Source organism: Charadrius vociferus, unplaced genomic scaffold (genome assembly GCF_000708025.1).
Source record: "Charadrius vociferus isolate BGI_N301 unplaced genomic scaffold, ASM70802v2 scaffold472, whole genome shotgun sequence".
Taxonomy (NCBI): Eukaryota; Metazoa; Chordata; class Aves; order Charadriiformes; family Charadriidae; genus Charadrius; species Charadrius vociferus.
This window is the reverse complement of record NW_009647735.1, coordinates 1,561,509-1,585,854: the sequence shown is the minus strand read 5'-3', so window position 1 is coordinate 1,585,854 and position 24,346 is coordinate 1,561,509. Positions and strand designations below refer to the sequence as shown.

The 24,346-nt window shown below is 38.5% G+C and overlaps 2 protein-coding genes across 3 annotated transcripts in view; one reads left to right on the top strand and one right to left on the bottom strand.

Moving 5' to 3' along the window:
- POF1B (premature ovarian failure, 1B) overlaps window positions 1-17,193 on the top strand; it is a 20,614-nt gene extending 3,421 nt beyond the window's left edge. The window contains exons 4-15 of the mRNA XM_009881775.1: window positions 634-849; window positions 2,176-2,306; window positions 3,467-3,479; window positions 4,366-4,440; window positions 6,705-6,797; window positions 7,703-7,816; window positions 7,980-8,139; window positions 8,220-8,332; window positions 9,121-9,249; window positions 9,523-9,596; window positions 9,957-10,071; window positions 17,074-17,193. Of these exons, the coding sequence (XP_009880077.1) occupies window positions 634-849; window positions 2,176-2,306; window positions 3,467-3,479; window positions 4,366-4,440; window positions 6,705-6,797; window positions 7,703-7,816; window positions 7,980-8,139; window positions 8,220-8,332; window positions 9,121-9,249; window positions 9,523-9,596; window positions 9,957-10,071; window positions 17,074-17,193 (1,353 nt within the window). The remainder of the gene's footprint in view (window positions 1-633; window positions 850-2,175; window positions 2,307-3,466; window positions 3,480-4,365; window positions 4,441-6,704; window positions 6,798-7,702; window positions 7,817-7,979; window positions 8,140-8,219; window positions 8,333-9,120; window positions 9,250-9,522; window positions 9,597-9,956; window positions 10,072-17,073) is intronic.
- A 3,455-nt stretch (window positions 17,194-20,648) lies between these two features.
- Window positions 20,649-24,346, bottom strand: part of ZNF711 (zinc finger protein 711) — a 17,016-nt gene continuing 13,318 nt past the window's right edge. For both annotated transcript variants that reach the window (XM_009881685.1, XM_009881686.1), the window contains 3 exons: window positions 23,067-23,114; window positions 22,349-22,492; window positions 20,649-21,878 (listed from right to left, as the gene is read on the bottom strand). In XM_009881685.1, the coding sequence (XP_009879987.1) occupies window positions 20,701-21,878; window positions 22,349-22,492; window positions 23,067-23,114 (1,370 nt within the window). In that variant the 3' untranslated portion in view covers window positions 20,649-20,700. The remainder of the gene's footprint in view (window positions 21,879-22,348; window positions 22,493-23,066; window positions 23,115-24,346) is intronic.

Below are 24,346 nucleotides of genomic sequence, written 5' to 3'. Positions count from 1 at the left end.
GTTTGCTGAAATCAGTAGCTTTCAGTGTTTTGATTGAAACATAAACTAGTTTGTAGTTTATTGTTTTGGTGGGTGGTTTTGTAAATAGCACTTTTCTTGATTATAAAAACAAGACAAGTGTCCCTTCTTTATTGTATGCTCTGAATCTGGAATTGCTGAAAGCATTTATAGAGGAAAATGTCCTGAGCCATTTCATGTACTAAATTTTTTTTCTAATTGAAATAATGAAAACTCAGTTCAACTGGAGCTTTTTTTTTTCTCTCTAAAATACTTAATGAAACAGGATAGGCATGTGTTTTAAATTAAATAATGGACTTCCCTGTTGCCTGAGTACATTAAGAGCAACACCACAATGAAACATACAACTCAGGAAAGGTGTTATCTTCAGTGCTTTTCATTTGCAGCCACTAAAATTTGAGGAGTTGGTGAACTGCAACCTTGAAATATGAAAGCATGAGGCAAACTCACGTTCAATTAACAAAAAAAAGCAATTTTATTAGGATTATTAAAATATCTGAAACTGTCATCAGTCTTTCCATGAAAAACACATTTCATTGCTTTATATATTCATATTAAGCTTCCGTCTCGTTAAGATGTGTTTACCACCTTAAAAGAATCCATTCTTGTTTCTAGGAGAAGCATTATCAGCTTTCCCACCACTGTCAGATTCCTCAGCAAGCCGATCAGTGCCATGTTGTCCAGCCCTGCCAGCACTCCGAGCAGTCCCAAGTCACTCACCAGTGCCAGCAGACACAGACCAACAGCCCCTGTGAAATAATTCCAGTCTCTGTGAGCGACGACTGCCGAGGGAATACAGTGAGGAGGGTAACAGTGCAGACCTGTGAACCGGTAAGAATCATTTGTTGAATGTTTTACTATTCACAGTGTGTTTTTGGTTTGCATGCAGAATACAGAACTCTACAGATACATAAAATTGCTAATCCCAAATCTCAAAAGATTTTGTTCAAACTCATAGTAGAGTCTTTAAGCCCCTTTCACCCATTGTAGGTAAACAGCAGAGCTTGTGTCTCTGTTGCAGGTAACTTCTTTGGATGCTGTGATTGCAGACATTGTCTAGAACTGTCCAAGACTTTGTCACGTGCCGTTAAGGGGGGGGGAGGCTGCTTTAGGTGTTGTATCCTATTTCTTGGTGTAGATCTGTGCTTAATTGTACTGACTGATCGCCATTCTGTTGTCCTTTAAATGCATTAAGTCTTGCTTGGTTTGTTTGGCTTTTCTCTTTATTGGGGAGTGTTACCCATTGATTGAGTCGGGTTTCATCTGTCTTTGTACAACAAAGATTGAGTAATGTAAGGTCTATGCCTCTAGTTTTGGAGAAAAGATACATTACTTTATGAACTGGACATGTATCAATTCAGGATTGCTTTCTATCTAAACTCATCAGTTAGGATTTCAAATATACTTTAATTTGATGTAGACGTATTTGACATAGACTCATTGGAAGTACAAAACTAGCTTCCTTTGCCCTTCCTTTTACACCAGGTTGCAAGTTCTGGAGTTTGTAAGGGCTGCAGGAGGCTCACTATACATGTACGCTATTATTTCAGCTGGGGGAGGGAGGGTAGTAATCCTCCTATGCATCTATTCAATATATAGGTGGCAAGACAAACATACTTAGTGACCTCAGTGTTAGAGCTATGCGGAATCTTCCATAGCCAGATACTCCCGTAAACCAACTTAGGTACACTGAGTTTGGGTTGCTGTTTAAATTCTTTTATTGTTCACATATGTAAACATTTGAACTGTGTCAACACAAATACCATTTTTGCAGTGGGGAATCCTGTACTCAGCTGGTTTTATCTGGGTGCTGCCCACAGGCATTTTATCCACTACAGCCAGGGAAACATGTATATTAATGAAAGATTTCCTAATTCTCAACACTTTCTATATGAGAATAATGATGATGATATTGTTGTAGAAGAGAGTACTTAGCGTATTTCTTGTTGTTGTAAAGAAAGTAATTTATTTCTGGACAGTTTGCTGAAAGCCGGAAGACATGGAAGCCTCAACACCAAGGAAAAGATCGGTGTTAACAAATTGCAAATTAGTGAGAGCAAACAAAACCAGAACCATCATACTTGAAACATTTTCATGTTCAGCTTTCATTCCGAAGACGGGAACTCAATTACAGTCTTCTTGCATACCTTCTGCTAGGTGAATTGCTCTCAGGAAAATAATGACCAACTGGACTGTCGCTACTTTGGTGAGCTTCTTGCTGAACTGAACCGCAAGACCAACGACTTGTACAGCTGCTTACTACAGCATGTGGAGAAGATAGGAGGAAGGTATTGGCATTGTATCTGTTCTATCATGTCAGTGCTCTGGAAGCCCTAGCATTGCACTGGTGCGAGGGCAGTACTGTTTGCAAGTTGGCTTGTTTTTCTTTTTCTGACTGGAATCAACTGTGTATTTTACACATTAATCTAATTTGCTGAGTAATTGAGGACATAAAAATGCTGTAAGACAAGTAAATTTATTGAATTTGATGCTTTTTCAAATTGTTTAGGCTAATACACAGTAAGAATTAGGTATCCCACACCTGTCTGTGTGTAGTGCAAACAAGTATACTTACAGCATGCTCTGACATATATTTAATGATAGTTTTATGATTACATCCTTAAGAAACAACCCAAACATCCAAATTGCCATTTGCTTTGTTCTGTCACGGTGTTATGTCATGGGTTAAATGATGGTTCCCATAAGGCATAAAGCTCAATATCTACATACAAATTAATGTTAAGCGCATATTCTGCAGAGCCCTATGGATTGTCTTTGAAAAGAAATGCAGCAGCCAGTAAACCGAGTCCTCACAATGTTCTCACCCTTCTGTCACCATCGCTGCGGCTTCATTCTTCCCCCCTCATTCCCTGTTGCCTTTGGTGCTTTCCAAGTTCACTGAAATAAGAAAAGCAGTCCCACAGCAGGGGAAGAGTGGAATTTAAGCATCACCAAGAACCTGATACTGCTAAGTAAACACTTCAGGCATGTCAATATATTGCAGCATAGTTCTCGGTAAACCATTACCCAGCCAGTTAAGAATGTAATTGGGTTAACCCAACACAACTGGGATAACCGCCCAAAGGAACGGAGATAGTTAGCCCATGTTAACTGTACTGCTGTTAACATTCATCTCCTCGGGTATTTCTGTTATGGAGTCACATTTAACAACTCGTGTTGCCTTGCACCTTAAAAGGAAGGTTACAGCTCTTAATCTGATGAAGAACCTTCCTTGCTCCATAGTTTAAAGATAATATTTTTATAGTTGTCAATGTGGGCATGAATTCTTAATGTTCTCAAGAAGCTTTCTGTTAATTGGTCCCTTGGATTTTGTCTGTTTTGCAGGAACCATGACATTGAATTTACGTGTCAGGTAAGCATCAGGCACGCTCTTAGCAAGCTGTTCTGTGACATGTAGTGTTAACAACAATGGTGTTGGATCTTCAAGGAAATTAAGCCAAGCCAGTTTAAATGAAGGATGTTGGTCTTTGTTAGTTAATGATTCCTGCTTGTTACTAACACTCAGAGCCTGAAACCTACTGCTAGGCATGTATTTGCAAATGTGAGAATACTGAAAGGAAACTTTAGTAATTTGCATTATTCCAATATGAGAGTCAAATTTTGAAAGTCTTTCCTGTTTTATTGTAAAACAAACTTAACACAGTGACATGTGTTTTCACTGTGCGTTTTTTGTGAAAGATCTTTCACGCTCTTGCCACTAAAGCTGCTCTTCAGCAACGTGTGCTGCCGTGCACTGCAGGAGGTGAATACTGCCTCTTGCAGAAATAAGAGGAACGTAAGCTGACAGAACAGACTTCCTACGTCTACAGAAAGCTCACTTACGCGAATCAGGCCATGACAGAATCATCAGCACTGCTGTTATTTTCAAAGGCATTGTGTATATGTCTAGGATTAAATTACATGAAGCAATGCCACTTAGTCACTGGCAGTATCTCCTGTGACAACTGGTCATCATTAGTTTATTGACTGTTCTTGGTTTAGAAACACAAGATTTGTGTATCACAAACTGCTGGGAGTTCTGTTTTAGCATCAGCTGTTATTTTCTTGAGAGAGGAGTGCTTTGAATACTGCTTTTAAAATAAATGTTAAACTCAAGGATTTGAATATATGCTTCATGTATCTCTTCATCTCAGTTTTTATATGCCACACATACATAAGACTTTGGAATTTTTCTGGATACACTTTGATCTATTTTCATTCTTATTTGCCTTGTACTAAACACGTTTTTCATAGTAGACCCATGTAATTAATGAAAAAAACAAGTTATGATCTACCAGGCAAAATTCTTAATCAAGATGTCTCCCCTTTCCTCCCTTCTTTGCTTAGACTGAAGATATTGAAAATTTGATTCCCAAAGGACTGTCTGAGGCAACAAAGCAGCAGATTCGTTATCTCCTCCAGGTACGTGAGTGGGGTGGAGGGGGTGTGTAGAAACCTACAGTAACTTGAAACAGTGGAAGCTGCCTTACACATACCAGGGATTTTGTACATAACATACTTCACTCTGTGTTCTGCTTATTCCATCTTTTCTAGTGTAACGGGTATGGAATCATACAGGTGGCTCCAAGTGACACGTGGCAGCTGGTTCCACAGACTACTTGTGTATTTTAAACTGAGCTTTACTGGGGCTTTCTTGCAGTTCACTGAAAAGCATCTTGACTTTTGACCAATCCTAGGAGAACACAGATCTTTAATCTTTTTATTTGTTTGTGCGGTATATTAATGCTTTACTGTAAAAACTAAAGGCAAATGGTAGTGCCTTACTGAATGTCGATGTGGATATCAGTTGCCAACTACATGTAATGCTTGTAACTTAGGTCTCGCCTTCTGCAAACGTTCTGGTTCAAAACCTCTAACATAGCACTAAGTTCTGAGGCATGCTTATGACACTCAGTAACAAAACATAACCATTTCTGGTTTGGTTCCATTTATAAATGGCTTTTGTGTTTCTCCTGATCATTTTCTTTAGCTACCCAACCATTTCTACTTGCCTTTTCAATCCCCACCCACGTGGGTTTGGCTGTAAGGCAGACAGAAGTGCAAGGTTCTGATAATGGTTGTTTATTCTGTTGCTTCCTGGCACTGTAATACTCTCTGCAGTGTGTTTTTTAGAAAAACACTTGACCTCTTTATGAAGTGCTTTGAAAACAGCTGACTGGAATTGGCCCGTGCCTTTGACTGAACATTAAAACAGCGCTGTAGTATGACTCCCACTGACCACTCCAGAACCATTCGACGTGTAGGTATGTTAGAGCAGGATCCAAAACAACCTGCGCTACCGGATTTTGTCAGCATACATACACAGTGTGCTCTCAGCCTACAGACCCCACAGGCCTCTCGGAGAGTTGTGTGTGGTGTTTTTATATCCGAGAAGGCCTCTGAGCGAGCTGTCAGCTGCTCAGTAAGGACTGTGCTGGGTGTGCCCAGAGGCTGAAGTCTAAGAACAGGCGGCATTTCACGGTACAAGTACCAGACACCTATGGAATTCAGCAACCTCTAGCGCTAAGTAATTGCGGAGTGAGGCGTTACTTACATTTTTATAGTCTAAATTAAACTATTTTGATTTAATTCCTTTTAATCTACTCCTGTAGTGTATTTCACAATAAACTCAACAAAACAAGATGTCAAAACTGAAATTCCACTTTAATTAAAAAACAAACAAATAGGTGAGTTACACTAGAAATGTTATTTTTTTGAAGCCTCAGCACATAATCACACCAGTGGGGATAAAAAATACGACAAGGGCTAATCACCGTATTGACGAAGATCTTGATAGCCTTCTTCAGTTTGAATGATCAGCAAATTCCTATTTTAACACATAACTTTTAAGGGAAAGTAGCAGAGGAAGAGAAACGGACAGGAGGATTTAATTTTTGTCTGGACAGTAAAAAATGCATCTTTTGCATAGAATATTCAGCGCTTCCAGATAAGTCAAAACTTCAGGAATCATTTTATGTGTTCTTTCAAAATCTGTATTTCTTCATTCAAGTATTAGAAATGTATGCTGAAATGCAACAATTTGTGTTTTAACATGAATCAATACAGAGCTGTTAAGATGTAGTTAAAGGAAGAAGAGAACAGCGTTACACTGCTGTGCACTACAGCCTGTCTTTTTCATCCAGCTGACTCCTTTAATCTTCGGGATCTTTTTCCTTTAAAGGGAGGAGTGGGTTGTATGGCTTTATTTTTTATTTAAATTTTAATTAAATTCTCTTGCCCTTGGGCTGAAAGCGTGCTTTGCCAGATCTTAAAGATGGTGACTCATTCCTCTGTGGCTTCTCAGGTAGGGTAGTTATTTTTCAAAGTAAGTCTCGGTCACAAAGCTCTGAACGGTCAAAAAGCAATTGTGCAGCATTAACACATTTATTTTTTCCCTTTATTGGTGTACAAATGCAGTTCTTTACTCTCTTGTTCCTTCCGTTTTAAAAATGGTATCCTGTGTTACAAGGCAATAATTAAAATACTATGCCATCTGCAGAACAAAGTGCATGAAAACATGTTTTTTGTAGACACTGTGGGCACTTCAAAGAATGACATGCAGTAGTTCCAAGAGTGAAGTTATTTTCAGCTGTTAGCAGTTTTGTGTTCTACCCATTGTCAAGCGTATTGTAAACAAAGCACAGTAATTAATCAGAAGTATACATTTTCATTTTTTTCCCTCCTAGATGAGAGTGACATCAGATAAATCTTTGAGACTTGTGCTTTCCACTTTCAAAAACTTACGTGAAGAGCTCTGCCATTTGCAGGATGACTTGGGGGTAAGCCACATTTTTCAGTTCCCAGAGTCTCATCCATTTGTTCTCAGCTGGCAGTAGGAAGTCCATTACGATGAAATTTCCATTGTGAAGTCCAGGCTTTAGGTGCTTTAATGGCTGGTTTATTAATTGCCTTGCAAGACTGATACAGTGGATGAAGTTAGATTTCTTTCTAGGGGTGGTTTTCAAGTGTTCAATTTGTTGAAGCCTAAAAAATGAAATACTTTGAAAGGAAGAAAAGGCTCTGCTAGTGAAGGTAGATTAAAGCTTTGAAATGGTACATACAATGCAGATATGTCTACACAGGTGTAGATGTACGGAACTGTGGTTTTACTTTTAACGAGGACAAGACGTATACACCAGGTGCCTATTTGCTAGCGCTGTTGCAGGAATGAGGAGACTTCAGTTCCATTCTCTCCTGACCAAGTTGTATTTCCCGCTTCATAGGAAAGCTCTTGTCAACTGGTGGCTTTAACAATTCTAGAGGTTCTGCAGGGTACAGGCAGCTCAGTTGGGAACCCGGAGCTCTACAGCTGCTGAGACAGACAGTACATAATTGCCGTTAGGAAGGCAGAAGCATTTCCCACACCAGCCCAAGTACTCGGCACCACTGGAAACTTCACAGCATTTTCGGGTGAAATGCAAAGTTCAGGGAGGGAAGAGGGAGTTTGAACTGTCATCTTTAACATAGAACAAGAAGTCTGTGCAGTGAAGTGCGTCTTAGTTTTGGGTGACAGATACTATAGTCATGGGCAGCTGTGTGCCACGTAGTTCAAAAAAGGTGTTTCAATAAAATGGAGTATTTGCTCAGTTCTAAGCCATCACTTACTCAGTATGTTGCACTTTGAATACAGGAAAAGTTAACTGAAAAACTGCAGCTATTGACTGTAAACACTTTTGTCTTACAGAAGTTAGAAACCGAGAGTGTCTTACTTAAGAAGGATTTGGCTTTTAAAGATTCTCAAGTAAAAGAATATGAAACTATGTTGACTTCTCTGAGAGAGAATAATCGTCAGCAGCAGGTAAATCCAAAAAGGTTATTTCCAGCGTAAGTAAAAAACTAGCCAGTGCGCTGATTTCGGAGTATTCTGAGTAACTGCTGCCCGGTGTATGTTTGTGCATGCATGTGACGCTGTTGTTTCCTTAAGGAACACCGTGCATTCATTCCACTTTTGTGCTTTCCAGCAAGGACTCAGAGAGAGTACTGCAAAATGCCGCTCTCTGGAAGAACAGCTCCTCTCTCTTCGGCTCAGTGAGGGAGAAAAGGAGTGTCAGCTAAAGGAACTGGAGTACTGCAAGCGTGCCTTGGAGCAAGAGATCCAGAGCCTTCGACTACAGGTAACAGGCTCCCTTGATACTGATGCATTAATGAATGAAAATTAATGATGAAAACTCTCTTCTTAAAAAAAATATTTCATTTTCTGTAGACCTGCTCTAATCCAACACTACAGACCACCACAGATGAACTCTCTAGCCGTTACGTAGAGATGATCAATAACTTGAGAGAGGATAAAGATCGTGAGATCCGCAATCTTAGGGTAAGTTGATTACCTTGGCATGGTGCATTCCTCACCCTGTACGACTGCAGGCGAACAGCTTCTTTTTAATTAAGGAACAGGAAAGATCTACTGTATGTACTTTCTAGATATCTTTTGGTTCTGCAGTTACTTTACACATAGACACTAAAGATGGCTCAGAAACCCTTATGGTAGAACATAAAACTGTGATTTAAAAAAAACCAAACCACAATTCCTTAGGAATTGCCCCAAATTCTATTTAATACGGGTACAGGAATCAGTATCCTATCCTGGGTCTCCTGTCTGATGACTACAAGGTTACATCACCTGTCAGTAAATCACAAACTGTTGTAATTGAGAGGACTGGAGAGATACGTGATGTAGGAATTAAGGATTAATCAGATTAACAGTCTTTCCTAAAAGGGTATTTTGTGTGTCCTGATAAAGTAAGGAACTAGCTAAAAGACACCTAACAGAAAGCAAAAATACATCCCAGTCAAAAATGTATGTAGGAAACATCTCTCGTTTAAATCACTGTAGTAATAGTTTACCCCCCTGGTAACTTGTTTGGTGGTATATTAGCTTTATCGAGTTATAAAACTAAATTGATACTGGGTAGCATTCAGTCCACTTAGCGCTTTCTGAATGTACTGTGAAGCTCAACGTTCTTACTTAGAAATCATTGGGTCCTACTGTTCATTATTTTAATGAAAAAAAAACCCCAAATGTCCAGAATCCTACATAGATACTGAAAGGTCACCTGCGAGGAGCACCCAATACCTGACTATTCCTTAACGTATGTTTTATAGTCTCAGTTATGCCAATTCCAGCAAGATATATCACAGAGAGAAGGAAGTAACAGCGACTTGCAAATAAGGTTGCATGAACTGACGTCAATGTTGGAGGAGAAAGAGGCTTTTATTAAACAACAGCAAGAGGTAAAATAATATGACTTACTTCTCTTCTAAGAATTTTTGTATTTAACCCTCCACTTACTGTGTAGGTGGAGACTTCCTAGGAAGTCACGTGTACTCTCCTGGTTCAGGATTTTTTTTTACCTGACTCCTTTTGCTCTGCCAGTCTTTTGGAAGGACGGACTTTTTCAAACTGCTCTTTGAGAGGAATTTCTGCAAATATTTTGTTGTGACTTTAGTGAACTAATACTTCAGAAAACATTATTTCATTTGAATGTTTACTTTTGGTTTTCTCAGGACCTCTTCAGATTGAAGCATGAGAAATTATCAGGCAGTCAGTCCCCTGGTGTAACAGCTATCATCACCAAGAAGTAATGTAGTTATTCACCATTCTTAAAACTACACTCTTTCAATTTTCCATAGTATATAGCCTCTGCTACCCAAGATCTCGCCTCCTGAAAATGTCTTTATACTGCCTGTTCGATTTAAAGGGGAAAAAGTCAAGATAGGCTTTCCTATCCGGGGAGGATTCAATACTAAGCATTGTAAGAGCAATGGGAGGGGTGGCCAGCGCCTTAAAGTGGCATTTAAGTGACTGCATTAGCTTTTTAGGTACTAGTGAAAACCTTTGGGGGTTAAGACTGGCAGGACTATGTGGGAAGATGAGAGTTACTGATCTGGATACAGTATGCAGACTTCAGCTTACAGGTTTGCAACTCTCTTTAATACAGGTACAGGAATCAGTATCCTATTCTGGGTCTCCTGTCTGATGACTACAAGGTTACATCACCTGTCAATAAATCACAAACTATTGTAATTGAGAGGACTGGAGAGATATGGAAACATGTAAGTTTACCTACAGATTGAGCATTCAGTCTCTGAACTTCCTAAGTATTCAATTCAACTTCAAAGAATGTATTGGCCAAAACTGACAGCTGAGAGAAAAAGCCATAGTGTTAATTTAACTTGGCTGCAAAAAGCAAAGAGTGAGTGATTAAAGTGAAGGAACTGTACTGTCTATTGCAAGAGGGCAGTAATTGTTGGGTGGAGTATGAATAAAGTAACCTTTTGTTGTCTTCTCTGATGCATAATTACCTTTAACAAAAGAAGTGGCGTTGCTGGAACACCAGCCTCTGCCCTGCTCAAGGTGGTCTTACAGACATCACTGTACTGGGACTTCTTCCGTGTTGTGCTCTCAGGTGAAGGAGTGTTTTAAGTGGGCAGTATTCCTGAGTCACTGGTATTAATGCCTCCAAATGATGACTACACCATACTAAGCACCATGTCCCTGAAACTTACAGTGAGATGGGGCACTGACTAACTCAGGAAATGCAGAAGAGTGGAGACTTTTTAAGGAGTGATTCAAAGTAAAAATACAGACTAGGCCTGCAGGAGCTGTTCGTGTTACTGGGCTCAAGGCAATGTTGCTAAGCCTGAATACAAGGTAGAGGCTGGAGAAAGATCAACATGGCCAATTCACAACCGCGTGTGGAATGGAATGGAATGGAATCTGATGACGCTGTCTGCAGAGAGAGTATGGCAGAGCAGCACCAATAAATGAGTGTTAAGAGAGTAGCTTTGTGGGGGATGTGACCAAGAAAAGACAATTACGTGAGCAGCCTGAGCAGACGACAGGCACACTCTAAAAGGGTACGTTACCTGGAGCAGGATTACGAAACGAAAAGGTAGAGGTCACTGGCAAACAGCAGAGTTTTATTACTGATCTCTCAAACTCATCCAGTTGCATTGCAACCTAGTGAAACATCCAGGAATTAAACAATAAAGAAATTACAAAAAAAAAGCCAACCCCGCCGCCTTCTTAGTTTACTTGAAAAGTCAGTCATACTTTCCATTATAAAAAATGGAAAAGATGAGTGTACTCTGCATTTGAAGAGATCAGTATCATTAAATAAATTAGAACTGTCTGCAAGTTTCCCAAGCTCTCCATCATTCACCACTCCAAGTTTCAGCTGAAACAAAATTACTCTGCTGCAAGATAAACTTAGTAAGTGTGAGAAGTGCCAATTTCATCTTTGCTCCAAGCTTCACAAGTAGTACTTCTGTGTTTCTGTACCGTCAGCCCAGTCTTTATCTCTGCATTCATTACTGAATAGTAATGCCCACAGGTATCTGCACAGGGCGGGTTTTATACTGAAAATAAGTAAGTAGCCTGCACACAATACTGTCTTTCAAGCAATGATTATTTGTCATGCTCAATCCTTCGGGATACTCAAATGAAAGTATTTAAATATTCTTTGTAATGCTGATTATTAGTTATATTAGAGAAAACTTGTAGGGTAGAAATTTTGTAATATCCACTATTTAGGTATAACTTCCTGTTCTTGGTTGTTTTCCTAAGTACAAAAAAGCGGCTGTCCTGGGTTTTGCGTTCCCTGGCGACAGTGAATCATGCCAGCTCTGACATCTGCCCTTGCTGAAGAAAACCGTTTACAACTTACTGATATGACTTTGACCTTGCTAGTACTGGTTGCTGGGAGCGCTGACGCACTCAGCGTTTGTTAAGGAGGAAAGGCTCACTGGCCACTTGAGACACTTTAAAAATCATGCTCTTACAGAAAATAAATATAGAATTAAATGAGGCGTTCTTTATATACCAGGCGCTTTTGTTTTATATACAGAAATAAGTTTGTCTAATTTCTTCTAACAAGCTGCTTGTTTCTTACAGGAATGAAAGAAATCCCTAAGCCATCAGAGCTGCTCAAAGGAGTTCACGATGACTAAAATTGCTTTACTTCCTGCTGTTTTGCATCCAAAAAAGGTTCGGTCTGATAGTGAGAAAGGCTGGGGAACACATCAAGGACATGGAAGCACGAAGATGATAGAAAACACTGTTTCATCCTCACCATGAAGAACTCTGTTACCTCTGTCTATAATCTGCCACTAACAGCTGTGTACAAATGTTATTTGTACATTTTCACGCACTTACATTTTGCTGGGAAGAGAGAGGTGTGCTGTGCTTTCGTGGACTTCAGTTTTTCTTGACATGACTAACTTCTACTCTTCAGCCAGTCCTGAAGCAACCTGAAAGACAAAAGGAAGTCTGAAACCTTTTCCTTTTTGTACTATTCGCCCTGTTCTGTCCACCGATCTACTTATGCTGAGAGGTGAGAATATTAGAAATTTAAGTCTGGCACATACTGGTTGGCTGGTTTCAATACAGATTCCCGTTTCATGTACTGCTGCTGATTGAAGATGAAGCAAACCCCAGAAACAGCCTTCATGGGGAACTTAAAAAAATACCTCACTGAAAACCGCTTACACCTGGCAAATTATGTAACTTACTCCAGGTACACAATTCCTCAAACTCAACCTACTGAATTGGCAAATACCAGACTTGACTTACCCAGTTCAGTGAAATGACTGGGCAAATGCTAATTTTGAAGAACGTTATTGACCTCAGAGCTGATGTATTTTCACCTGAACCTTTATAAGCCCCCAAACCAGCCAGAAGTATTTATTTGCTGTGCTTGAAAATTTGCAGAACTTGGTATATTTTTTTTATAGATAAACTTAGTTTGAAAATAGCTCACAGACTAAATTTCATTATCAGACCAACCTTCCATTTACAGTTTTTGCTCCTCACAGGACCACAGAAATTATCTCAAAATTATTTGGCATTAATAATTACATAGTTGTCTAAGCAACACAGTGCAGAGAATCACAGGGGAAATTCTAACTATGCAATCAAAAGGTGCTAGCTCTTTATCGGGGTTCTTGCTTTGCTTTATTTCTGCAGACATATATTTCTAGTCACAAATAATATATATCATAGACAGTGTTTACTGGTGAAAGAATGCTGTAGGCTATGTGTAACTATGAAATAAACCTAAATGTAACTTTACGAATCATGTCTGTCTGTACTGGAAACATCTCCTGTCTATGCGATTGGCTGGAGGGGGTTGTTTTGAGAGGTGTAATACTGCCTTGTTTTAGACAACTTGTTCCTCTAAATGGATGTTTGCAAGCAAAGGAATAGTGTTAGGTCGCTTTTCTTGCTACTGATGCGAGTCCTCCGCTCAGTTAATGCTGGGATGTTGAAGATGACCTCACGCTCTTCATAACGGGGAGGAAGAGCCAAGCATAAAACCTGCTCCCTGCACTGCTCCTGAGCCTGTCCGGCCTAAGATGGACGACCTGCAGTGTCAGAAGGCAACTAAGAGTTTGTACCATCAAACAACAATCACTTTAGCCTAGCTTTATAGAAAGAGATTTTAATTAGCTAAAAATTAAATATTGTCATTTGAATGAGGCCCCTCTGAAATCAATAATTATTAGATTCTAAAATAACTAACTGCCTCATTTCTGTAGAGCAGTTAAATGTAAGGTACATGTACATTAGGAGTTAACATACTAATGACACAGAGTAGTGTCAAAGTATATTCTATCCCAATAAACAATTTAAGCTACACTGTCATCTAATGACTTTTACCTTTGGTGACTTACATGATAAATAAAGAAGAAGAACACCACATTTGTCTAATGCCATCACACTGCTATCTGTGCATAACTGTGCAGTTATCCCGACTGAAGGAGACACAAAATAGTTTGCTGACTTACTGTGGTATTTGCCATGATCTCAGCGGGGCTTGACTAGTTGGAAGCATCACACGAACAGCTCGGAAGAAGCTATGAACAGCAGAAACGTGAGCTATTAATGGAAGTACTGTGCGCTCATCTCAGCCCTTGCAAGGGCTGTACAGTGTAGTTAGTTACTCACCACGCCATCCAGTAACACTAACCAACGTTTCTGTAACTCCCTGTGCCTCAAGACCATGCAACAGCATTAACGCAAGCAGTAAATGCCCTTAAAAGACAGAAACGTGCAGGCTCTGAATGGTCGGAGCTGCTGGGCATGGTGGTCTAATTTATGACAAAAGCCATGATTAGGCAAATGAGCTGTTTCACATGTACACCTGGTATTATGGTAAATTTGAAAACCCCGTGATTGTTCTCCATACCTGAAGAGGTGCGTAGCATACATACAGCTTAAAAAAATAGCCCAGTTTGCTAATTAGGAAAGACAGATGTCAATACAGTATTGTGCAGCACAGATCAGCTTCTCTAAGCTGTGCTCATTAAAGTATTTTAAGACTTCTGTACACTGTAAATGCTACAGAGCCGACTGTCGTTAACACCACATTTTACTCACAGACAACATGAAGCAATAGATCATTATAAAAAAGCTGAATTAGACCAGGACATGAAGCACAGTGGCCATTTGGGGCTGGTTTTGATTTCAAACGAGATTTATTTAAGGAACAAATTTTTAGTATTATTAACTAAATTATATTAAGTATTTTATTTGCTGTAGCCTCATGTATTGCCTCTTTCCTGTTGAACTGAAACTGATTCACCTAACATCACTTCTGCTGCAGTTTACGGAAACACATTTTTCTCATTTACTCATCTCTGTAAATCCTAGTTATCACCCTAATTACAAACTGTACACAATTTTTCCCCTCAGTTTCAGGTAGGTCCACTGACACTTCTACATTTTTTCAGGCAGACAGCATTTACTTCCTATATTTAGAACAACTTACTTAAAGACATTCTTAGTAGGGCAGTTACCAATAGTTTCACTAAATAAACTCCCACGGCCTAAACAGATTTGATACCATGCAGAGTTTCTTGTTCTTACACTGAAGAACAGGAGAAAATTGTCTTCCGATTTCTATTACTGACCTTCCACACAACTCAGTATGCGCTACGGAACACTGTACCTGCCTCAGCAGTAAAATAAAAGCCAAATACAGCCCTGGTTCACAAGTGACTGACACCGCAAGCATTTTCTGAACAGTCGACACAGGCTTTGAGTTCTACATCAAGGTAACTTACCTCTACCTTGAGAGTACTCTCCTGGTGTTCTTCTGTATTTTCTCTCTCAATGTTATTACCTTTAATTGTGGACATTTGAAACCTGAAGGGGAAAAAAACCCAAAACAGATGATGATCAAGACATGAGTCATTTTTAACTGCTCCTGGCTTTTGGCGATTTCTTAGTCTGGTCATTCAAATAAAAAACCACAGCAAGCAAATCTGACATTTTAGAGCCACCCTTCCACGTGTTTGTGAACCTCGCTGCTTGCTCAAGCAACCAAGATGTGTTTGTGCATCACATACAGCACCGCGGGAGCAGGCAGAAAAACACAGTCAGGAACAGCTGAACGATCTCTATGCTGTGCTCCCAGGCAGGGAACAGCTTTACAGCACACATCACCTTTCCCACTCCTGGTAGTGTGAGGTGGCATCCTATCGCAGATGCTGGGAAAGGTAATTCACCCTATTAGTGTTGCTGTAGGGACAGATTTGGAACAATCTGACAAGCAAAGACTGTTTTCAACAAAACAGCTTCAAAGTCCTCACTGAAAATGTAGCAAAAGACAAGACATACATAAACTTCACTAAGGAAAGCATGGATGCATGAAAAAGATCATGTCTACTAAAGAGTACCTTGAAAAGAACAGAGATCATGCAACTTCACAACGATGACAGAAGACATCATTCAGAGTTTTCAGTACAAGTAATAAAATACGATACCACCAACTTTTACCATTCAACACTTAAGTCAGAAGACCTGCAAGGCTTACGGGTGGTGGTAATGTCTCTCCTTCACTTGCTTCCTACCACCGCTTAGGAACTCATCAGCTTTGAAAATGAGTAAGTGGGACCTGCCTGTAGAGCACTTCATCCCATCCTAAAGGCTTCATCAGTTTGGATAACAGAAGGTGGTTTGCTGCCACCTCAGGGGAGGGAGCCAGGCAGGGTAGAAGTACAGACTATAGGGAGCAAGGATCTGTGGAAGTACTGAGATACAAGAATTTTACTGCAATTGGACACGGTGCACTTTTAAAATCATGACACCTCCATGGTAAAAATAAAACAGCCTAAAACAGCCATCACTAATTCTCTTAAATATTTACTAGGAAAGTGCACTGGAAAGAATCTAGGAACTGTGCCTCAAACTGCTGAGGATTCAGGTAAAATTTTATTCTTATATTTCAGAAGATTTAAAATACCACTTCCCACTTACATCAAGAATACCAACCAACCACTTGCTTTAACACAGCATTTCAGTTACCGGGGGAACACAGTTATAGGAAAACAGAAGGGGGACAAAAAAAAAAGATTCTACCCGAGTCTTATCTTCTATTGGATGATTACGTACACAAGATACATAAAAAGATCGTAAATTACTCAAACAGCACATGCAAATTAAGAGCGTTGCACATAATATCACTTCCTCTCAGGTTTTTCTTTGTCTAGCAGGCACATTCCTCTATTTTCCCTTCCCTGTCCCCAACTTCTACACCTTTTCCTCCACAGCCCCCACGTCACACCTGCAGCACATTGCACAGGCCTTTTCTTGTCGATTCCTTCCTCCTTCCATCCATCACACGATTACTTTTTTTTTTTAACCACCAGAGCCCTCCTAACAGCTTCAACCCCCTCCTTTGCCTATTCACCATCCAGCTTGGACAGTTCCAAGAAGCTTCAACGTCCACACTTACACAGAAAGATGTCAATTCTGGAAGAAGGAGCAGAAGCACTGGTGGGAATTTCAAACCAGTCCAGCCTCAAGTCATCAACTTCTAAGCAGCACTGGACAGAACCAGCAAAGGGCCAAGTAGAAGCACACGCTCTCCCAACAGTATCATAAGCTACTGAATTTTAAAACCATCACTCAAAAGTCAGACCAACTTATTTTTTTAAACTGTTTGAAATTTAACAACATACGGGTAGCAATTCATTAACCTTAACACTGCGTGGGTTAAGTCTCAAGGCTTTCCCTCTCTTTGACAGACCTCGTTTCCTTGTCTTTCTTCTTAGCTCGGTTTCATTGTCCATGCGCTGCCAAGAGAAGAAGAGGCAAACAATTACTATAAAGAAAGGGATGTTCAAAATGCTAATGCAATAAGCCAACCAAAGAAAAGCGGTAACTCATCTTGAGACCTCACAAAGGACAAGGCTGCCTGTAACCATCCTGCTAAGTTGAACACCTCCGTTTCTCCACCCAGCCATCACACGCAGCAGGGCTCACACGCGGAAGATTGCACTAGTCTGCACCTGCTCCAAGTCCTAGATACGTTCCTGTATTCGTACCGTAGTTGTTAATAACCAACAGCATGTGTAGTTTTTCCAACCCTTATTCCCTCCCTCACATTTTGAAAAACATGTTCCTCACAGATTTTAATGTTCCAAAAGATATGACTTTTTTTTTTTCCCCAATTAAAAAGAAACCTCATTAGGTGGACTTATAGACTGTTAAACCTCAATACCAACTTCAACTTCCGTAACACAAAGTTACAGAACTTCATCATTCTATAATATAATGATGAAGCTGTAAATGAATGAAACTTTTATCTAGCATATACTTCCTGCTAACATTAAGCATGTTACAAAAAACTTCTGTGCCCTTTACAGTATGTAGTTTTACAGCAAGAAAAAACTAGATGCAATAGAAAATCTAGGTAACGAACCTGATGCCCCACAGTGTACCGTGCTCCTAAGAACAGAAGATACCATTCACCGACTCTGAGCTAAACAAACTCACCAAACAAGCAGCTTACACTAAGCAACTGTTCATCACAGAAAGAATTAACCCACATACCTAATATGTATAGGTATGTATGATATGTAAAGGTCAAAGCCTTTCACTGCACTCCTTGGAAGAAACATTACAGTTATCCTCAAACATGCCTTGTAAAACGTAAACGTTAATACAGGTCACCAGTAAACACCATGTATGAATAACAACAGGTATCAAAATATGATGTGAATGCAATGCCTAAAGGCATTATGTTCAGATTTCGTACTGCTGTCTAAAATGCTGACTCTCCAGAAATTTGATTTCTGTCATTCCTACCCCCCACATTGTGTTCTGTACCCCATGGGCTCTTAAACATGTGGGATGAAGTCTTTTTACAAAGTTGGCTACAGAAAATGTTTAGAATACTCAAGTACCTGATGATTCCGTCCATCTGTACGGTGGACAAACGAGCCCGCATGGACGTGTGCTTTGTCACAGTCAGAATGCCATCTTCAGTCTGCTATGAAGAAACTCCTTCAGTCTATGCATTCGATACAACATTCAGGAATAAAGCATTAAAATTGTCAGCAATACAAAACTTTAACCTCTTCAGATTTTTTTTGAATGCTACGGCCTCCTCCTTTGATTGCTGGACATACAAAAAAAAAGTACTATAAACAAAAACCAGATAAATAGGTTCATGTCTGCATCGTTTCTTAGTACAAAACCTACGAGTTCACTGGCTAAGAGCCTGCTGGAAATCCTTGATGAGGAGTTCATTTAAAATTGCACTCTCTTCTTAATTTTTTTAATCTATTACTGATGTCATAATTCAAGTATTCTAAAAGAGAGGGAAATTAAAAAAGCAATTATTTTTCAGTATTTTGTTTTGCAAGCTGTTCTTATTACATGGATAAAAAGAAAAAACCTACCTGGCGTTTCCCAAAATATATGAGTAGTTTTACGTTCTCTTTACTTAAAGGAAAAAATTTCAAAGGAATGTCAGTATCACATTTGATAACTATTTTAGAAATAAGCACAGTACATTACCTGTAACTTTAAAGGGTTAGTCAAAGAAAGCCCCAATACTCTCCCCTCAATAGTCTGATAAATATACCTCAAGTAACCTGTTTACTGGAAATGTTATTACATATTAATTAGTGAATCATGTCATTAAAAGTATCAGGCAGGTTTACACAAACTTTCCTAAACACCATAAATGAAAAGCAAACTCCAAAAATATTGGAGTGCAAGAGATGCGTTTTATTGTATGCCCGTTACGATGAGTAACACATTTAGAAATAATAATCCCACATAACAGTGACAATCTTATTTTACAGCGTGTACATCATTTTTTACAGCCACATAAAACACGTATTTTTCTAAGAGATTTCCCAAATTTAACTTTCTGAAGTTTAGAAATATAAAAAAAATTTATTCTCAAGGAACTGATTCTCATCTGGTGCAAAAACAAAATATGAACATTATCTGAAACACAAAGCCACAATATAGCATGAAGTTACAATTTATCATGTGAACAGCGGTGTGCAAACATGAAGCAACTAAAAGTAAAAAATACACATTATATGCGTAACATTTATGAACAGGTTTTTCATTAAATAGCCCTAGACCAGCTTGTTATATTAAGCGCCATTTGATTTGCAGCATGCTAACACAAAGCATTGTTTAAAGGGATGCATATTTTAAATGTATACACTGTAAACTGAAGATCCACCTCCAAACTCTAGTGGCAGCATATTTTTCAGGTTAAATACTGCATATATACTTTCTTACAGATCGAAAATGCACGTTTATAGTATGGTATAGATTTTTTTAAAGAATTGATTAAAAGGTGCGATTTTATGTCTATACTGAAAATTTCATATTAGGAGGTAGGACAATAATAGTCATACCTGTTACGAACACTGCCCTAAAGAACTTCTAAGTACTCTGAATTTTAATTAAAAAAACCTTACATTTTTCAACTTTGTTTTTAATATTCTTTTTAGAGAAGATTTTAAAGTAGCGAGAAAAAAATCAGTGTTGAGTCACAACACTGAGCTGCATCCATTTTATCCTTAAAAAAAAAAGTCAAATTCAAAGTTAATTTTGTTATATGTGCCATACTGAACAACATTCAACTGTAGTTTCAGATAAAAAAGGGAAATTATATACATACACATCTTTAACCCTAGCACCAGAACACCACCTTTGAGATCATAACATAATGCTATATTTTAAACATCATATCCTGCAATAAAATAGGTTAGCAGCTTTGAAAACCATTAAAAAAAAATTACTTGTTGGACCTAAACTAATAAAGGAAACGAAAAAGTTTCCCAATGAAATGTTTTTAAAAAATAATAATAATAAAAAAAAAAAAAAAAAGAAAAAGGGACAATCCCCCAAAATTTGACCAGTTCTGGAATTTAATTTCCAGGTACGAATAAAAAACATTATGATCAAGTGACTGACTAATACTCTCCTTTCAAAACTGCACAAGAAGTCAGACTCAGTTGCCTTTGCAAACAATTTGTAAATAACCCCACCACACACCTGAACCCTTTTCATATTGGAGACAAATGCTGTTACTGACAAATGGATAACACAATCATCTTCGTTTTGTCTTCTATAGCTTAACAATATGTAACACTATTAATTTGAAGACATTCATTCATCTTTCTGCAAATTTAAGACATTCATCCATCCTTCTGCATTCTATAGTGCTCTTCAGGTTCTGATAAGCAACAATCATAGGGCTATGAGATCCCCTGTCAACCCTAATACTTTTAAGACTTTTAATACAAAGAATGTAAAGTTATGATTTAATATCAAGCTTTGAAACCAGGAGAAACAGTTCATGAGATTTTTTTTTCCCCAATTAGCATATCACAGTTTCTAAATTGCTTCCTTCTTGAGATCATATATTACATTATGGCCTCTTTGTGGTGCCTCATTATATGCTGATTTTTTTCAGATGGTCTACGGAATCCCTTTTTGCAATACTCACACCTATGTGGATAGTCTTTTGTGTGTATTGATATTACATGTCGTTTAAAGCCTGATGCATCCGTAGTGCTATAGTCACAATACTGGCATTGATAAACTTTTCTTCCACTGTGGGTCTTCATGTGCTTCTTAAGTTCATTTTGCTGCCTAAATCCTCTTTTACATCTTTTGCATTTAAAAGGCAGGTCCTTGGTGTGAACTGAGAGGATATGCCCACTAAGTACAAAAGGATCTGACGTTTTAAAGTCACAGTGTCTACACTGGTGTATCTTTTTACCTTTATGGGTTTCACTATGCTTTTTGAGCTCAGATGGACGATGGAAGCCTTTTTCACATACCTCGCATTTGTGGGGAAAATCCTTTGTGTGAACTGAAATAATGTGTCGCTTCAGGTCACTCGAATTGGTGCTCTTATGGTCACAATGTGGACACTGATGAGTCTTATGCCCTTGAAATAATTCTGTGTGCTGCTGTAGTTCTTTTTCATCTGTAAACGCCTGGGGACAGTGCTCACATTTAAATGGCAAATCAGTCCCGTGTTTGGTTTTGATGTGAGTTTTCAGATTGGACTGATCAGCGCACCTGAAGACACAGTGCTGACACTGGTATGGCTTTTCCCCAGTGTGGGTCCTCATATGCTTTTTCAGCTCTGACGGGTGACGGAATCCTTTCCCACACTCCACACACACATGGGGGAAGTTCTTACTGTGAACTGCAAGTAGGTGTCTATTGAGTAGTCCCTGCTCTGCAGTTTCATAGTCACAATATTTGCACTTGTGTAGCTTGGGCTCCTTGTCCCTCAGTATTAGTTTATTAGAACTCAACGGGCTCGCTTCTCTGTATCTTCTTGTATATTCTGTAAACTCATGGGTTTTATCAACTTTATTTATAAGTTTATGGCTTTCCAGATGATTGTGGAAACTTACTTTTTTGTTAGTTGTAAAGTCACAGTCTGTACACTGGTATTTCTTCTTAATCATATGATCTGGATGATTCTTCATATGCCTTTTCAAGAATCCTCTGGATTTAAATTTTTTCCCACAAATATGACAAGGGTAAACTGTTAAGGGCTGTCCATCAGGACCTATTATAACAGCTGTTTTTAAACAAACAAAAACAAGTTATGAAGGAAACAAATTTACCGATTAAGAAGTTTTAAATCAGCCAACTGCTGTTCAGATTTCATGCACTTCCCACTTGCAGCAGACAGAGAATGGTTCAGTAGTTTAAAAACAACCAATCCACAGCACCTATAGTTTACATAGTTTTGTTTTAGAAACTGCTCAAACAGATCAGTAATGTCACATCTGCAGTGAACATATCCATGATTACTTTCTAATAGTTTGCAAAATTCAAATGAATTGCATCAGCCCTAAGTGTACTGACTCTGAATAGCAAAAATTACTACATTTTCTATGCACAGAATTGGAGGGGGGAAGGACACAGGAAATACGCAAATCATCATTTCTATTTTTTGATTCTGCACCAGCTTAAAAAAAAAAAAAAAGGAATAGTATAGGAGTAAGTGCCACTCCATGACAATACGCATAACCATACAGTGTTTACCTGTTTGCCATTGCCTGGCCTCTCCTCTCCTCCTTTTCTTGGTTTTTTGTTTTAGCACTCTATTAGTGCTAATGCTATCACAAATTTGCAGGTATTGTGTTGCATTACCGTTTTTGTTTTCTAATCGTGTATCCAAGTTATTTCCTAGAAACAGAAATTAGACACCATAAAAAACCTTAAACTTTTTTCTTTGGGACTGATGACTGGAATTGCACAGCAGCATATCTACTCTTTTAAAAAAAAAATACTGCCCACTCCTCTACCATGAATGTATACAAAAAGAGTGCCAATACAAAGCACTATCTGTCTTTGCTAGCAAAAGTCAAGAATATCGTTGTCTAAACATTGATTAATTTTTAAGTATATTCCTTGAGTTCTCATACTTCTGAAGACATTAATTTCTTATGAGTTACACTGGTCGTTTCCTTTTATTTAACTTGTTTTTACTTCTTAACAACTGCATTATCTCTTCTCTGACTACAAAACTGTATTAAATAACCTGGCAGATCCTCCCGACTTCCCCACCCACTCTGAAGGCCTACAACACATCTAGAATTGTTTTCATTTCAAAAGAGTAGAGAAAGACTGTGGAGTCCTTCAATATATACTTTATGGATAATTTTTTGCATTCACTGATTAGGAGAACTGACACATAAATGTAGATATTTTCAAAGACAGCAAGTTAGTTTTAACGCTAAGCACGGTTACATGTTCTTACCTGCCGCTTGACCATCTTCATATCTTCTGGGTAGCCTTCTTTCATCTCCTGCAGAAAATAGTATTTTAGTCATTATAAATTAAAATTCTTTTTAAAGACGACGGCTTTGAAAGTCTGATAATGACAGAAAACTAAACTATCCAAACTGAGCTGTGCACTTCACAATCAGTTCAGTATTTTGTAACCGTGAGCCCCAGGAAATAAAATCACATCTTTGTGAATAGTTAAGATCCGCTAAAGCTGTGTTTGCATGCTTACCATGCTGACTGTCTTTCCTGCTTCTCATAATTAATATGCTTGGTTTTGCAAACTTTTAACCTCATAAATAACCTCGGACACCAATCCAGAAACGAGGTTATCAGAAATCCACAATTTGTTCTTGAGATCGAAGTACTTTATCTTTCTGCTGTAGAACTAGGCAGATAGGAAGACTTACACCTTATCAGCCGCTCAGCACTCATCTATATGAGGCACTACAAAGTTCTGGGAGGCGGAAAAATAATACCTTAAGAGTGTATTCTTCATTTCAGACTGAAAGTGTTTACTGTTATGTGCCAAGGCACTTTATCAGCCCCAACTACTGTGCTCAGAAATATTACACCAACAAATTAGTTCTAACATAAACCATGGATGACCTGACATCATCTTAATATACATCTAACATCCCAAAATATGAGAAAAGAATAAATATGAAATGAAAGAACTTTCAGAATTCACAATATATCCTGATAAGACATTTCTACTATTTGAAGCATGGCAGCAGAGAAGAAATTACCTCTTTTTTTTGGTTCTAATCTGAAGGACTAACACACTTAAAACCAGTATATAAACTGAAATTATTAGGAACATGTTTACACACTTATTGCTACTATTCCCTTTTTAAAGTTATTTCCCCTTCCTTCTAGCTAATGTAAAATACTTTAGGCTATTCTCGTTTTTGTAAAATCTTCAACAGCCAACTTAAACAACAATTAAAACCCACACATTCTGTACATCTGTACCAGAATCAAGAACAGCATAAAAATTCTCCTAACAGCTTTCCTTTCTACTTCATAAAACTCAACATATAGCAATCCATTCATTATATGCAAGACAATTAACTACTGGAGTAATCTGTAGCTGTTTTGATAGGCCAGCATTGGAAAAAAACCCAAACCAGCAATGTAAAAATTGAGTTGTTTTCTTCATACTGAACCACAAAAAACCCTAAGGACCTTATGCGTAAAAGGTCATGAATGATGTCATAATAGTTTTTCACATCACTTAATCAGCTCTGACAC